The sequence below is a fragment of the Sphaerodactylus townsendi genome, linkage group LG01 (genome assembly GCF_021028975.2).
Source record: "Sphaerodactylus townsendi isolate TG3544 linkage group LG01, MPM_Stown_v2.3, whole genome shotgun sequence".
Taxonomy (NCBI): domain Eukaryota; kingdom Metazoa; phylum Chordata; class Lepidosauria; order Squamata; family Sphaerodactylidae; genus Sphaerodactylus; species Sphaerodactylus townsendi.
Genome location: NC_059425.1, coordinates 84,996,094 through 85,014,070, shown reverse-complemented (window position 1 = coordinate 85,014,070; position 17,977 = coordinate 84,996,094). Strand labels below are relative to the sequence as shown.

Here is a 17,977-nt window from a genome sequence, read left to right as displayed (position 1 = left end):
CATATATAGAGGGAAAGGAAACCTTTGTTTTACAGACCGAAGCCTTGCACACTGAATTTATAGTCTAGAATTATTTCCCTCCCAGATACTACAGCCATTAAATATACAGATACTACTGTACTGACGCATGAAGTTCACTGGGTGACCTAGGACCAGTCATTTTTACCTCATTTTAATCTAACACATAGGACTTCTGAGGAGAAGGACAGAACCATGTATGCAGCCTTAAGCTCTTTGGAGAAAGGATGGGATAAAGGTTTAATAGATAGGTAGACAGCATTTTCCTGCTTTTGCTGGCAACTCTTTTTAAAGATGACATTCTGATAGTCCTAGACCATGAATTGAAGAAACATGTCGAGAACCTCAACCTTCTAGTCAGTTTGTCAAAATGTAGTTTCACTAATAAGGCTTTGAATTGATTAGAATTAACCGATCTTTTGCCTAAAACAGCAATGCAATGCAAACCCTGACATATAATAAGCTTCTGCCCAAGAGTAAAACAGTAGATTCAACAGAAGATAGTTTACTATTAAGATGCTTTTAACCAACATCAGATTATAAGTATTGCACAAATATTTTAAGTATATATTATTGCACAAATATTTTAAATCTGATGCCATAGAATGCATCACTCACTACCAGCTAGAGAGAGTTTCAGCATGCCAGTGGTCTCTGCATGGATGGTGGGGGTAGGTCATGGATACAGACATATGAAACATGCTTTTGCCATGAAATGTGTTACCCTATATATTTATAGGAGGCAGCAAACGCAGTTGGAAAACTTCCTGAAATGCCCTTTTCAGCAGTACAACCAGCAACCTCTCCTCTAAATACACCTAAGAGATATACTGCGTTACATTACACTTCACACAAACTACGAGCATTGTATGTATAACAATCAAAACTGAGAAATTACCCTGTCCTTGGAATCTGAGCTGAGAAGACCAAGCTATCTAGAATTTTTATTACTCATGACAGTGCCCAGGCTTGTAGGGGAAATTAATCTAGAAACAGAGTGCCCTTGAATTAATGCCATTCATCTACTACTGAGAACAACTCTTGGAATCAGTTAAACATTAGTAACAGAAATCCATGTACATTTTCTTATCTGAACGGCAATTATATTGGCAAAGAGGATTTTGAAATATTCTGCCAGACTCATCCTCAAACACAAGTGTTAAATCCAGGAATACAATAAAGGTTCAAAAGAACCACTCAAACCATGGCAGTCACAAAAATCCTTACAAATCTTCACCAATATCAGCTCAAAATTTAACTGGCCTTTAAATTCCACTGAAACCCTGAGATACAAAATCTTCTGTTCCATATAGCAATAAATGAAGTTTGATAAAGTGATCTTAGTTTTCAGCATCTTCCCAGTCTAAGGAGAAATAAATATTTATACTGAAAGAAAGGTCTCATCACTTAAGCAGAAGTAGTAGTCTAAAATATATAGCGTTTCCAAAGGTTACAAAGTAAGATAAAATCAAAGCATAGGAGTGCCCTTTGCAAGTTTTCTGCAGCACTACGGCATTCACAAATGGTATTTTAATCACTGTACCTATACATAAAATGCAAGAATTTATTATTTTACAACTTACACCACAATTTCTTGAATAGCTACTTTGCATTAAAATATAGATTGGTCAGGCAATGTTAACAAAAAGAGAGACTGTAAAAAGCTTAATACAGAATCTTCAGTATCAGCCTCTGGTTTGTCTGATTAAGGATGACTTCATTGCACATAGTTTCACTATGAAAACAGAGAAGGCGGCATGGCAAAGTTTCCCAGCTGTGACTCATGCTGGCTACCTCTGTCAGCACTAGGGTATCTAACATGGCCTCTCTCCAGCCTTCTTAGATAAAGATGATATAAAAGTAATGCAAATTCAAATGGCGAAGGAAAGATGATAAAGAGTCTATGTCAATATTAGTGAGAAATTTGGGCCTGCCACAAAACTGTTTACAAAGAACATATTCATAAATCAAGCATTCAAAAGAGAGCTTGAGAATACAGCAATAAGGAAACTCCAGAGTAAAACATTAAGACCTAAGAGACTTCAAGGATATTTTTGCAAAATATTAAACTTGCCATTTGCCAAAAGTACTAAATTATGGCAACAAGCCATAATAATAAGATACTCAGACATAAAAATATTATCACTAAGCCAAGACAAATCTTCTTCAGAAGTACGTGGCCACAAAAAAAAGAAAAGAAAGAAAAGCCAGGCCCAGTCAAGTGGAAAACAACTGTTTACTGCCCACTGATGTGCACTATAAGGACTAGGATGCTCAGAGACTGGTTACCCAATTTAATGCTGAAAATAAAATATGCGTTCTTGCATGCAATTGTCCAGAGAGAAATTCAATTTTTCCAAATGAAATCTCATCTAAATTTAATGTCTTGGTACTACATGGATGTTCCCCATATTGAACTATGAGAAACGTGTAGAGATCTAGCTGTCTGATTACATGATTGACATTACATGATTCAGAAGACTTAATGAGGGACAAGGGGACTACGCCATGCTATTTACTGTTTAAAAATATTTATATAAATCTGTATCAGACGTCTGAATAAGGTTATTTTTCCTGACCTATATGCTACTAGTAGCTGTAGTCATAACGTATCCTACAATATATATAATTTTATACTGTATAGTTATCTTCATAGAGCAGCAATATTGAAAAAAATCAATATCCAGTGTATATTTTAGAGGTGGAAATACACTAGTGTGCTTTAGAAGTATTTTAACCAAGTAATCACTAGCTAAATCTCAGTTACCTCACATTCCATCCGCAGTAGTGCACCAAGTAAAGGACTTCTCCACCTTCAATATCAGAATCTTTAACACTAGCTTCATACATTTTTTGATTTTTCCCTCGTCCATACCGCACTTGGACTTTCATGCCAGGTGGATAACATTCAAACTCTTCTTCCTCATTGTTGTCATTGTGGTCATCTTCCTCTTCTTCCTCCTCCTCCTCCTCTTCTACTTCTTCCTCTTCCTCCTTAATGGGGCCATGGCTTGAAAGGTTTAAAAAATGTCAGTTAATAATAAAAATACTTGAAAAAAATGTTCAGTGCCAAATGGCGTATACTGATTAATACTGTGGATGCACGGAGGGTGAAGAACAGCAGGCTCCATATATATGTATGTATATATATATGAAATCCTTTAAAGATGAGATTTTTAAATTATTATTGTCAACTGATAAGAATATCAAGTACCAGGATCAGTGACTGAACGATCCTTTTTCATGGAAGATTTTAAAAGATGGTTTGGTTTAATGAGAAATGTTTATTACATCTATGAAGGCTATAAAATGCTCTCATAGACCAAGATGATACTGGATCTGACTACCCTGGCTAAAATATCTATTTTTCCCATCTTGGGCCCATCAATAATTATAATGTTCTTGCTTTTCTTTTCTGCGTGCATCCTAAATTATTTTTTTTAGAAACTTAATTGTTATTTAGTTACAGCAGCTTGTCTGATAACAGACTTATTTACAGACACTCTTTTCTTACCAAGGCTGGGATACAAAGAACTGTGCACCTAATTCATCACTCTCAAGGTGGCTTGGGCCTTGTTTCTCTGTTAAACCACTGAATTTCAAAAGATGTTTTAAAAGTAGTCCATGACAAGGGCATAGGGAGAATATAGCATTCTGAGACAAAGATCCCAAGCCCTCATTTATGTTTAAAGCAGTTTTTGGGATCCTGGATAACATGTGGAAATATTTGTGATGGAATAAAAGTATTTAAATTAAAAACCTCAATTAAATATTTTCATCATATATTAAGACTTTTTAAAAAAGATTTCATTTCAGCTGCCTCTTTCTAATGCACCGATCAGGAGGTTTGTCACGTCTCCTGCTAAATCTGATACAAAGGTTTTTTAAGGCAAGCACCCAAAATTAGAGGCTGTTTTTGAACTTTTAGGTCCGTATAAAAAATAGAAAACATGCAGAACTGAAACTCTGCTAGAAGTTTGTCCCAGCTGTTTCTGATGTTTAAAAGGCAAATTCAATGTTTGTGTATTTAATTACTTTTTATCTCACCCTTTCTTGACTAAGTTGGGCTCAGGGTGGCTTACAACAAGAATTCACAACAAGTAAAACTATATATACATTTAAAACACCTATTAATAAAACTCCATGACAGCCTAAGAATACAATTAGGGGAACCAATCAGAGAGGGAAAGGAAAGACCAATTGAAAACTGTATTAAGAAAGGAAAACTAAGAGTAATAATACAGTAATATATAGGAGGAAAGGAGGGAAAAGAAAGTAGAGGCTGGCAAGATGGAAACCATTGCTGTTCTCAACCAAAGGCCTGGCGGAACATCTCAGTCTTACAGATCCTGCAGAATTGCATCAAGTCCTGCAGGGCCTTAAGTCTCACTTGAAAAAGAGTTCCACCAGGCTGAAGGCAGAGAAGAGAAAACACTGGTTTTGGAAGAAGACAGGTGGATAATTTTTGGGCCAGGAACCATCAGTAATTTTTCTCCCAGTGAGCAAAGCACTCTTGAGAGGGGGGTGTACTGGGAGAGCTGGTCCTGCAGATATAAAGCTCTTAGACCATTAAGAGCTTTGAAGGTCAACACCAGAAACTTGAACCTGATTTGACACTCTATCTGGAGCCAGTTGGATAAGGACCTGTGCTGCTGCATTCTGGACCAATCAGAGCTTCCGGAGCAGTCTCAAGGGTAGCCTTGTATAGAGCGAGTTAACAATAGTCTAATCTGGAGGTGACCACTGCATGAATCACAAAGGCAGATTCTGCACAGGCCAAAATCAGTGGTGTGGGGACAGTAAAAACACTGCTGAAGTGAAGCCGCAATGTCCTATTTTCCCCCAAACTGGTGTATATCTGACTTGCTAAACAAAATTTCAAAAACCGCAGCCTGCAACCGGCACCAAGCGAATGGCCGGGCTGAAGGCACTTCTGCTTTGGCTGCACTTGTGTTTTTTTTTTAAATTTCCAGCTCACTTCCATGTGGCCATGCAGGCGCATAGGGTCACATCGGGGTCTAGCGGGATGTCAGTGTGGCTGTGGGGGTTCATGTGTGCATTCCTGTGACGTAGGAATGGACAGCCAACAACACCGGCTCTGTGCAAAGGCCTGCGGCCTGGTTGATTTGCATGCTGTTCATGGGACGCCTGGCCATGTGAACGCCCCAGGGCAGCTGCATTTCTGTTTATGCTGATTGCACTCCGCTGTTTTCAGCCCGTGCGGAATCTGCCAAAGACTAGGTCAGGGTGAGAAACGTAAGAGGCCAGTTGATGGATCTAATGAAGGTGGAAAAATACCACTCTGGCTGCATTCATGATCTGTGTCTCCACTGTTAAGGAGGCATCCAGAGTCACTCCCAACTCTTGATGGTCAGTGCTGGTATCAACTGCACACCATCAAGAGTTGGAGATGATACAGTGATCCCAGGTCTCCTGGGCCCAGCCACAGAACCTCTGTCTTTGATAGATTCAATTTCAGCTGACTGTCTCAACCACTTCCTCACAATGTCCAGACAGCTGGTCAGTATAGCTGGGGTGCCAGCCAGCCAGCCAGCCAGTCACCCATCAACAGCTATAGCTTGGTGTCATCTGCATGCTGATGACAACGCAGCCAAATTCTGGACCAGCTGGGCAAGGGTGCACATGTAGATGCCAAATAACACTGGGGAGAAAACTGCCTCCTTAGGGACTTTGCACACTAAGGGATGATGTAATTACATCCTCTCTACTACCTCTGTCCCTGATCTTGAAGAAATGAGACTAGCTGCTGCAAGGCTGTCCCACATATACCAACATCAGAAAGACAGTGGGTCAATAGGTTGTGGTTGACCATGTCAACTGCTGCTGTCAGATCAAGCAATAACAGCAGTGCTGACCCATCTACACAGATTGTCCGTGAGGGCAACCAGTGTTGTCTCCATCCTGTGGCCAGGTTAGAAGCTGAACTCAAATGGGCCCAGAGCTGATGAGTCCTTCAGGAAGGCCTGCAGCTGTTATCTCAACTACTTTACCAAGAAATTAAAAATTCAACATTGGGTGGTAGCTGGATGGATCAGTAGGATCCAAGGATTCTATAGAAGATAGTTTATCTCTGAAGTGATAGGAACTGTTATGCCAAGCCAGGCAGCAAGACCTGAGCTACTTCTGCATTATGCGTATCCTTTCTTTGCTTTCCAATCCTAACAGTTACCCTATAATCATACATTGGATTTGAGAATGTACTTATTTTATGAGTATTAAAAACACTTGAGCTTAATTATTAACACATTTTAGAGAAAATCTCAAAACCAGAGCAAGTGTTTTTGGACTGGGTAACAACTAAACAGAGCAAAGTGTTCTACTGACTATATAAAATCCAAACCTGTTCAAATATTTAGTTTAAACAATAGCCATTTCTCATATAACAAAATGTAATCTAGTTACAATTTGATTATTATTAACAATAACAATTTATCCACTTTCCCATGAACTTATCTTTAACATGTCACATTCTATAACTCTTCAACTGCACTGAAGATGGCACTGAGCTGACTTATTACAATGTCTGTTATGGCGTTTGGTTATGGTTCAGAAAGCTCCATTCAGTAGTACTCATGGGATTTTCAGTTCACCAAGTTTTGTTTTTGGAAGCTCCAACAGCTGCATTTAAAGGGCACAGTAAAATAATAATTTCCAAACTGTCTTTTTTTTTTTTTAGGGGGACAGAATACAGAGGGGCCTACTGCTTGAAAATGGTGGGAAAGGTAAGGTATAAATATTTCAATTAATTATAAAAAAGCAAAAACTGAAGCTCAATTGGATTATCAAAGTTAGCTGAATGATTAGTTGTATGGTAGTTATTGTCTTTAATTTGTGTGAACTGTCTTTATCTAAAAAGGTTTAATGAACATCTTCTAGATTGCAGTATCATTCTCTCCCTTTTTAAACAGTTTATACTGTCAGTGCTTTCTATTCCTACAAAACTATCTTACTAAATATAACACAATGATTACATCCTATTAAACATTTTTTATTACTTTAACATTATATACATATTATATCTTACTAGAATGAAATCGTCACTGCTTAAAATTACAAAAACAGTTTTATGTTTCCCACGGTCTCCTTGTCGGTTCTCCCACTCTTTTAAAAAATTAGTTTCTAACCCTCACGGGTGCAAAGAAAAAAATTATGCGAGTGTGAAAAGCTCTGGCAAAGGCAAACAATATAACCCTCATATCATCAGAGTAGCTGTAAATCTTCTGGAAGCAAATAGTATAAAATGCATATATATATTTTAAAAGTAGTAAAAGGGAGATTTGCAATCCACAGGTGGAAGATATAATGATATTCATGTTAGGAAATGTCCAGAATGCACGCTTGTGTGTGTTCCGATCTTTTTGTAGCTCTTGCATCATGACGATCTTGTATCATGACGATCTTGTTGTATAGATAAGAAGCAAAGCAGTGAACATCACAAAGCAGAAGTCCTTAGGAAATATGCACCCAGGGGCAAATCTTTGTGGCCTTTTCCACACAAGTGGTTTAGAACGTATCTTGCCATCAAATGCTATTTCTTTGCTTTTAGTTTTGCACAATTTTTTCTTCCATTTGGTTCTGGAAAAATTTCCCTTCATTTTCTTGTTGTTTTCCTGAGCTCTTTTACTGCGATTTTTTGGATCCATTTACGAGCCAGCTTCTCTTGAGTGTGCAATCATGTTGAAACAGTCTTTATTTTTCTGCCCTAGCAAACTTCTGGCCCATATCCATGTCCCAGTGTGGTTACCCAACCTTCCTTTCACCTATTTTCTCCTCACCTTTGTCCTGTTTTCTTTCTCATGTTGCATTCACGATTTACCCTTAGAGTCAATTGTATCAGTTTAGTCAGATACATTGTATCAGTTTTGTGAATTTCATGTTGAATTAACATGTGATCTTAAGGTGAAGATACATTATGTCTACAGTTAGGAGATAGTGAAATTGACAAAGGAAGCAGCTTTTGCAGGAGGAAATTGATAAGGGAGTACCACAGTAACAACTGTGCTGCTGCAGCTCTAATTTGGCTGAAAAATGTGGTCCGTGTGTGTGTGTGTCGGGGGGGGGGGGAGATATGAGTTTCTGTTCCTTCAGTAATGTCACCTCTGCCAGTAGTTTTTTCTGCTTCCATTTTGTGCGAACATCTAGCCCTTATCCCCATCCCATATTGTTTCCCAACCTCCCCTTCAGCCATTTTCTCCTCTCCCTCCTCCTCCATTTTAAAAGGGTTTTTATTTTTTCCCTTTGTCATGTTGAACTAGTGATGTAATATTGAAGCAGATATACAAACTATCATGGTCAGTTAAATTAACTATACCAATTTCACATAGAACTACTGATGTAACATTAGGGTAGAGAGCAACTTTGAAGCTGGGGAGTGACTGAAAAGAGTACTAGGGGTGATCACTGAATATAACTGTGGTCTGCTGCAATAACAACTGTGCATCACTGCCGATCAAATTTGGCCAACAAATGTGGTTCTTTATGTGGTAGGGTAGGCCAAGTATTTCTGTTGCTTCAGGTAATGATGCCTACTTCACAAATTGTCTTGGTTTCCATTTTGGGTTGGGCTGGATGGAGGCTGAGACATTTTTGAATTGCTGCTTTACAATGTAACTGCACAGTAATGCTAGAGCCGCTGCACAAAAGATAAAAAGGGGGAGGATTGTTCTTCTGCATCGTGCATGACATTCCACTACCACCAGGAACAACATGTTTTCAATAGTAGCATAAATGCAACTGAAGAGACAAAGGAGAAACCCCCCAAAACAATTGGGGGGGGGGAAAGGATGTGTGTGGAATGATTTCACAGAAAAGGTTTCTAACAGTCCCATCCAGAATGGCCACAGGGAGCAACAGAGGGCTGCGCTGATGCATTTGCCCTCTCTGCTGGGGCAGGGGGCTCCCGCGCCAGAAGAGGGGGCAGAGCTGCTGGCAGCCAGCCACCCTCAGCTCCACAGTGGCAAAACCTGGAAGTCGGGGCTGATGTCAGCTTGGACTCTGGTACCCAGGGGAGCAGGGCATTCCAAGATGTGAAGTTGACATTCCAGCCCAGAAACACTGGCCCCCAGACGTTCAGGCTTATGGCGCACAACAGTGTGACGTAAGCCATTATCAACAGTGGGGCGATTTGGGAGGTGGGAGGGATTTCAAGTTTCCTTTGCTTTTGTGCTGCCTGAAGCCCCTTGCAGTTGTGTGGCATCTTCTCCGCCACCCTGTCTCCTCCGGCTGCCGCACTGCTCCCCGTGAGCTAGACTGCACTGTTAGATATAAAGTCTGACCACAGGGAAAGGCTGTGGTAAGCTGTGCATGAAGAAAAGGCAGATGTCTTGCAAAAACTTTTCTTGATTCATGTCAATAGAAAAGGTAAATGCTATTCTTGCATTTTGAATTATAAATCTGATAAACCAAACACAAAAAGTATTTGTAGCAGGCAATAACCTATAAGATCTTAAATATTGTTCATAAAGCTGTGATAATAAGAGGATTTGGGCTAATGTTGCAATACAAACTGAATGGCCATTTGTACACTATCTCAAATAGTTCATGTCCCCCCGAAATAGGAACTTCAACATTTTAATAGGGACAATGGAAAAAAGCGTCAGCAATAAAAGAAGGCCACAACTACATGGAAATGTTTAGATACCTACTTGGAGATCATTAAGTAAATCTTGCTTAAAAGAACAACTGGAATATTACCGAAAGTGTGCAAGAGCGGTAAAATAATGTCCTTGAATCTAAATTCTATGTGGACAGATCTTTTCTTGTTTCATTAATGCTCAAAATGTACTAACTCTCACTCTGGGATGTTTTTTAAAGATATTAAAATGTATTGCCGTTAAGCAGAATAAATTTCCAGATTTAAAATTAATATATTTAAGCACTACTGACATACTGTACTATCAGTCATATAATTCTGCACAGAACTTTATGCACCAATCGGTGACTCTTCCAAGTATCCACTGGCTCTCAGGAATAGCTTTTCAAAAGCTGAATTGGGATAAAAGTTTCACTGTACCACTGAAATTCTGTTAGTTTAGTTTTGATTTAATAAACAATGCAAAACATAACAGTATACACATGGCTCATCAACTCCTGGCCCTACAATGTTAAGGGCCAAAAGGCTGCCAGCTATAAGCACCATAATGCAGCTTCTCTGCCCTAGCAATATAATTGTGTCAATCAGTTGTACGTGCCTCCTCAACATTCAAGTCAAGTGAGACAAAGGGCATATTGTGAGGACCCTGCCCTTTCCACCAGCCAAGATCCCTTGGACTTAATTGTTTTATTAGGCACCTCCTTATATGACCTAAGTGCCAGGGATTTGAAACTGGGGGAGTCTCAATAATGCACCTGGGTTCAGCTATGTAATTGGAAAGTTCCACGCACGAAGGAAGGGTGCTGTTGCAAGCAAAGCAGAACAAGTCCAACCTCTCCTCCACGCAGTGGCAGGTCGTTTCCAAATAACAAAAGGCATTTCAACCTCACACAATATCCATTCCTGACCTATACCAGAGCTGTCTGCCCTGTCTAAGGACATGGCTCTTTCATTCACCAACTCCTGGTTCCTCTTATTCCTTTTTTAAAAACTCAAACAAGAAGGAATTCGAGTCATTAATTTGCTCTCAACCTTGTTTCAGGATTTGCACTGCTTCACCCAGACTTCTGTGTCCATGAACATCTGGGTCACTTCAACCTAATTAAATTATATCAGTTCTGTCAACTCACCCAGGCTCTTTGTGAACATGCAGGTTTGGCTCACAATAGCCTAATGAAGGTGCTTTCTCCAATTTTTCCCAGCAAAGTTTGACAGCAATTAACTTCAAACCAGCCAACAAAATTTAAACTTTTTATCCTGGCCCAATCCCTAACCCCACCTACCCTGGGGTCCTTCTGTCCCTAAAGTAAGGACCCCCACAACCAGCAAATGGTTCCTCAGATCTCTAGGCCAGATTTTTGCTGGTCAGAACTCTGGTTTCCTTCTGAGAACCCCTGGAGCACTGTGCAGGCTTTTCCTCCTTTATTTATTGGCTCCTCACTCTGCTTCTTGGACCTCAGCCACATCTACCCGTGGACCTCCAGCCTGGCATTTCAGGTTGTACACCCCTTTCCTAAAATTTCCCAATTTTCTCCATTCTCCTTTGTATAAGTGTGCCCTCCTATTGTTGTTTGTGCACACATGTATGCATGTGTGACTGCTTAGGGAATCAATTTTCAGGTGGTTAGTTCAAGTTATTTACATTTATATTATTTTTATTTTATATACAATAAAGTTGTTTGTTTATGTTTATAATCCCTCTCTTTCTCTCTCTTAATAATTTCACTTTGGGTTACCCCTACCAAGATCCACATGGATACAAAGGGCTACAAGGTCTCACACTATTTGTTTCTGGAACTCTTATAAAGCTAATTTCCTCTTCTCTGGGTCCAGTTTGGGTAACGCATTGTAACTGTACAACAATATGTTTCCACAAAAAAGACAACACTGCACCATAATGAGTTTGTGCAAAAAAAGGGAAAAAAGGAAATACATGCACGAAAGAAACTGAAATACTGTCCTATCAAACTTTAAAACTAATTTTACTGCTTTAACATAAAACATGTCCTTTCTAACTTATTTAGCTTATAAAATTGCAATATTTGACATTTATGAAATTTAAAGTTATAAAGTGTTTTGTACAAACAAAATTACAAATGTATTCCATACTTGAGAGAAAAATGCAAGTTGATGCATCCTATGATATCTAAGACCATGTACTTTAATTTTGCAATCTGGTTAGAGAGAGCTAAGTTCTCATTGAAACTTTCCGTTTTCCTCTGAGGCGTTAGTGCAGTTTGTGTCCCAGCTCCTTCTGATCTTTTTTCTCTTTCTTGCAAGACAGGGCTATGTGCTCCTTTTTTCAGACTGTGGGTAAATGTGTCATGGAGGGAGAAGTGAAAAGGTCAACTACATCAGGTCAAAAGGACAACACGAGGCATATAACTGCCAAGAAGCAATGAAAGCCTGCATGTCCTCTCATGAAGATTCAATATCCTCCAACAAAAGATTCTTCACTTAGGGGAGGGGAACTATTGGATCCAATTGAACAGTTTGCAGGTAGCCAATATTGTGGATGTATAAATGATAAAAATAACATCAACTAATGGAGAATGACCAGGTAGTGTTAGGTGATGTCCTGTATTTCAAAGTACACAGCCTATGAAATGAAAATGGACACAGCAGCTTATAATGTGTTTGGAAGTAGAAGGCATAGTTACTTTGCTATACTGTATGTACTGAATTATGGGGTGACTAAAAAGAAAAATTACTTCTGCAGTTGTATTACCCGAAACATTTGCATTTGGTGGTGATGAACAGTGATAAGAATTTCAACACTTATTATGTAACAATTAACTATTGCAATTGAAATAATATCCTATGCTGGAAGCATTCCATAAAATAAGGACAACATCTAAGCATTACAAACTGCTTGAATCACAGTAGGAAAGCCCACCATGTTGCAATTCACTTAGAAGCCTGTTTTCTTTGAAATGAGGCATTTGTGGCAAACCCTTTTAGCTTACCAAGCATCAATGTAACTATTCCATACAATCTGTAAATGAACTCATTGTTTATAAACTAAAATTTCAAACAAAGAACACAGGAACAGGAGACTTTTTCAGCCCTCCTGCACACCCCCTATGCTATTTTATTACTGGAACAAACTAATGATAATGAATTAGAGTATCAGAATGCTAAAAAGATAAGTTATTGAACTGAATAAAAATGGAAAGAAAACTCTGGATACAGAATATGTATAAGCTACTTTTAAATAATCCATAGCACATTAACCCAAATGGTTAGGCTTTAGAGTTTTAACAAAAGCAACAGAATCATTCTTATACAAAAGCATCTTTTTGTATCCCATGCTGTTCAATATTCTTTATTACAACTACAATAAAATAGCAGCAGTCCCACTTCCCAATTTGAAGTGATTGTTCCAAACATATGGCTCTGTATTACCTAGATTTCACATAAAAACATGTGAAGTTTGTTTTATCAAGTAATACAAATCCGACTTGGAATCTTCCTATGTAATTGAGGATCTATCTGATATCACTCACACAACCCTGAACCTCTAAGGTACTGGGGAGATATCTGGGATCTATACTTTTCAAGAGAGAAGACACCTGCTGACCCCATATTATATCATTTATTTATTTTCCCATTTCATTATAACACGTCATAAATCAGACAGTTATATATATTTTTTATATGTGACCATGGTTTAGGCTCAGACCACCAAGGCTGAGTTAGTGATCACAGCAAACAATTAAGAAATGGGCCACGTGGCCTCAAATGGAGATTGGGGCAGCTGCCCCACCACTAGGAGAGGGCCAGATTGGCTTCCACAAGGTGGGATGGGCCGCCCCTCGGAGATGGTACTTACTGCAATACTGCCCCACAATTTGGCAAGCACAAGACTATGCAAAGTGCAATGCCCCATGGGATTCTCTTTAAAAGCAACTCAGAAATGTAAGTACGGAAGAGAGAGGAGGATGGGGTGAGGGGAGAGGTCAAGAAAGATGGAAGAAAAGAAAAGAAAAAGAACTGCTGGAAGACAGGGAGGAGGAAGAGAACCTGGGAGCAGAGAAGGAAGGCTTCAAGACCTTCAAGGAGTCCAGAAAATTAGGATAACTAAAAAAGCTAGAAAGACCAAGATCCTCCCAGAGTCAGGAAAAAGTACAATATCTTGAGCCTGACCGGGAAATGAAAAATGGAGGTGTTCTATCCTGTGAGTGTAGAAGATACATCAACAAATGCTAATGAATGATCTGATGTCAGCTTTAAGTTCAGTGGCACCTTTAAGACCAACAAAGTCTTATTATCGGTATCAGCTTTCATGCATATGCGCGATTCTTCAGATACCAAAGAAGCTTATACCCAAGAATAAAACTGTTGGTTTTAAAGGTACCACTGGACTCAAATGTTTTTTCTGCTGCTTCAGACCAAAATGGTTACCTACCTGACTATTGTAGACATCAAGATGGGGAGGAGAGGTGTTCCACTAGCCTCCCAACTTATTAGAAGCTCTCACAGGGTGATAAAAGTTTAACAAGCTGAAGGTTACCTTTATTAATTTGGTGTGAATACATTTATAACAGTTAGGACTAAATAGGCCTGCAGCAATCCTGAGAGAATACCACCACGGTAGAGTTCAGTACTAGAACTATCTTAGCCAGGGTATTCAAGCAATTAAATGGCAAGTGGGTTGCTCCAGCAAAAAAGAAAAGAAAAGAAAAAAAGAGTAATTTCACAAGTTGAATCTCCAGAAGCAAATTGCAGATTTTTTCCAAGTATTTTAAAAATGAACTGAATGGGCACATCCCATTCCTTGCTTTACATGCAAATAATTGGATATTTGGAAGCAGAGCATGGTGAGGAACCTTAGCAGGGGTAAGATATACTAGATCCTGCCCTCCAAAGCTGCCATTTGTTGTAGAGGAACTGATCTCCGTAGTCCAGAGAATCTGAATATATAAATCTCTGAATAATTCAGTCACATCAAAATGGCACACGGCAGCGTTCTAGAGGCTCTCAGCTATTCCCAGGCCCTGAATCAAGAGTGCAGCAACCAAAGCTTTAATCTCATAACTCATATACCAATATAGCAATAATTTTTCATTAAAAATCAAATTTAGGAGAAGAGTTGGTTTTTATACCACACCTTTCTCTACCTTTAAGGAGTTTCAAAGCAGCTTTACAAACCCTTTCCATCCCCTCTCCACAACAGACACCCTGTGAGGGTTGGGGTGAGAGAGTTCTGAGAGAATTGTGACTGGCCCAAGGTCACCCAGCAGGCTTCATGTGGAGAAGTAGGGAACTGAACCCAGTTCTCCAGATTATAGTTCACCAATTCAAGCCACTACACCACACTGTGACAGTTCTCTGAAGCAACAAGGGCTAGAAACATAACTTGAAAAATATTAGATGGACTCCCAGAATTGTAGTGTAATAGACTATCCTATAAGTACGTCAGGCCTCAGGCCATGGGTTGCTGATAGTTGAGGTACCAGAACTGATTATTAGTACTAAGAGGAACTTCCAGCTGAATGTAAAAAAGAGCAACATATTAAATGCTACATTTTTATTGATGTACAATATAGTACATTCTCACCTAAATCTCCATTTTCACATTCTCACCTAAATCTCCAGCATGTAATATAAGGAGAAGAGTCCCTTCTTACACATATTTTCACATTCCTCAGGGCTACCCAACCTCAAATCCCCCAAAGACATGAGAAAACATGAAAGAAAACACAAATTCTCACCACTGGAAAACAAACAAACACAAAGTAGGCACAACCAGAATTTTAAATTGAGAAGAATGATAATTTGCTAGGCTCATTAGTGACTATGCACTTGGAACTGACGAAGTTATACATTTAGCTCTAATCTCTCTCCCCCACCCCCCAAATGACCGGAATATAAATTCCCAATAAGGAAGCCCATAAGCTTCAATATCAGAAATTATCATCTCCATTTGATAGCCAGACTTGAGTGTACTATTGACCAGTAACTGTATACCATATATTAAAAGATCTTGGTAACAACATCATTGGAATGGAAGTAGGATCAACAGAACAATGAGTTCAGATGCTTCAGCAATTTAATAATATCAATTCTGCTGATATTGCCACCTTTCCAGAGAATGAAATAATAAAGGATTGTTCTGCACAGCTAAATTTCTAGATCCAAAATGGTCCTCTCCAGATGAGTCAAATCTTTTAAGCTTTGGCAACACTTCAACCCGCCCACAAATTTTTCATTCCTCTTCTTACAGCTTTAACTTCTATTCCCCTTATATCCTAATTCTGTCAAGTTCAAGAATACGTTTGTAACCTGTATGTACTATTATTACACGTACTCCGAAATCCAAATACACCCTTTTCCGTCATTTTTTTCAGTCCTCTAAGACTTCAAGGTCACTTTTTCTAATTCATCATGTCCCTTGTTCTCTCGCCTCCTTTTTCACCAGCCAGCCCCTCCACTTCGGTCACCAATGTCTTCTTAAGTGCACTGAACACCCATTTCTTCACTCCGCTCTTGAAAGCAGCTCTCCAAAACTATCTGAATCCACCATTTATTTATTTTCCCATATTCCTGGAGATTGCAGATGAATACTTCCTTCACACTATATTTCTAGCTCAGTGCGCTTTAGGACAAAGCTGTAAGTGAACAACAACTGTACCCAAAATAGTAACATAAGGAAGGCCTTGTCTGGAAATGTCAGGCTAACAACTTATTTGGCATCAAGACAATAACTTTTCATTGGATCTTTTAATTATCCAAGATAACTCATATCAGAACACTGTTTCAGTTCCTTCACACAATTTAAAAGAAAAGATTCTTACTTTGATTTCTCTTTCTCTTCATCCTCTAGACTAGTGTTTTGATTTTCCAAGTCTTTACTCTTCTCATCCTCTTTACATTCCATGTGAGTTTCACCATCTCTTTTAATTATTCTTAATTCATTTTCTTGATCTGAATGAGATTCCTGAAAACAGTTTTTGCTTCCCTAGGAGAAGAAAAAAGACATTAAAAACTATTGTTTGCCAATTAAGATGCATTTGCCCCAGTAATTCATGCTAGCTATACCGAGGAACTGCTGCAATTCATGTCATATTCTAGGAACTGTATCTGTATCTGCTGTATCTGTACCTACTGCTGAGAAATGAAATTAAACATTGTTAGGAACACACACACACCAGTAGAAACGGGCTAGAAACAGAAAGTAACCTTCTTGCAGGCAGACACCCCAGCTCACCATTTCAAGCGGAATACTGACAAGTGAATCTATTTGCAAGGTGATAACCTGCCCCCTGCCAGTTTATCTGCTTGCAAGAAATGACTGCAATCTGTTGCATGAACAAGGAAGTGAAATTGCTAAAATGTTTGAAACCATGGTAGAAACTGTGGGAATTTTGGGAAAAAAATAAAATATATTCAATTTTAACTTTAGTGTCGAATCTAAAAACAGTTTCATGTAAGAACTTGAACTATAATATGCACAACTTAGGAAATAAGACTGTGTTACACATAATTTTCCTGCATGTTTATTTGGCACACTGTCACATTTTCATTGCTATTAATGCTAATGATGGCTACCTTCAATCAAGGTTGTAGACTGCCTTCAAACTTTGCTTTCAGCCTCTGGTTCAAAACTCATCATTAGCAGCGCAAACCTAACACTATATGACAGTTTCTGTTGAAAACAGAAAGGATGATTGAAGCAGGAAGGAGCAAGTGAACCTGCAAACTGCCCCCAGTCTTTTATGCATGAGGAACAGCACCAAGAAACATTTGTTGAATAGTGACGTCATGATAAATCATAAATTATAAACACGATTTCATTACATTCTAGATTAGAATGATGGCGGTAAGTGAGCTGCTGGATCAACTGTTATCTGTTGTACTGCCTGAATGCAGAAATCCCAGTTTATTCAGGAGTGTGGCCATCTTAGTCTTCTGCATACCAAGTGGGAAGCCCAGACCAATAGGAAACTTCACTCCTCCAACTGTATTTATCTATCTATGATATTTTCTCTATTCTTCAATTTAGGGGTGTTCTCTTTGGGGGAAAATGGCATTTTAAAGATCTGGATATCAGGGAGCCCAAAATTTCAGTATTCCCAGTTATCCAGGTTCCAAATATCAGTTTGAAAATTCAGATTTTTTTTTGGTGATTCAGGCATTTTTCAGCTTTTTTGTTTCCTATGGAAAATCTTTCCAGAGGGCTGAAGGTTTTTTTTAAAAAGATAATGCTACTGAAATTGCAGCACAGCAATAACCCCCACATGACAGGCAAATTGGACAAAGAGGTCCAATTCTATGGGCCCCTGACAAGGTACCCCCAGCCATCCTCAATTGTTTCCTGGTAGGGGAGGGACTTCAGGCTTTCTC

The 17,977-nt window shown here is 38.9% G+C and overlaps 1 protein-coding gene across 4 annotated transcripts in view; it reads right to left on the bottom strand.

Moving 5' to 3' along the window:
* ARID4B (AT-rich interaction domain 4B) overlaps window positions 1-17,977 on the bottom strand; it is a 118,350-nt gene that overhangs the window by 19,310 nt on the left and 81,063 nt on the right. For 2 of the 4 annotated variants that reach the window (XM_048485794.1, XM_048485822.1), the window contains exons 16-17: window positions 16,429-16,592; window positions 2,786-3,028 (exon numbers count right to left, since the gene is read on the bottom strand). In XM_048485794.1, coding sequence (XP_048341751.1) covers window positions 2,786-3,028; window positions 16,429-16,592 — 407 coding nt within the window. The remainder of the gene's footprint in view (window positions 1-2,785; window positions 3,029-16,428; window positions 16,593-17,977) is intronic. The other 2 variants (XM_048485804.1, XM_048485813.1) reach the window with 2 other exon arrangements.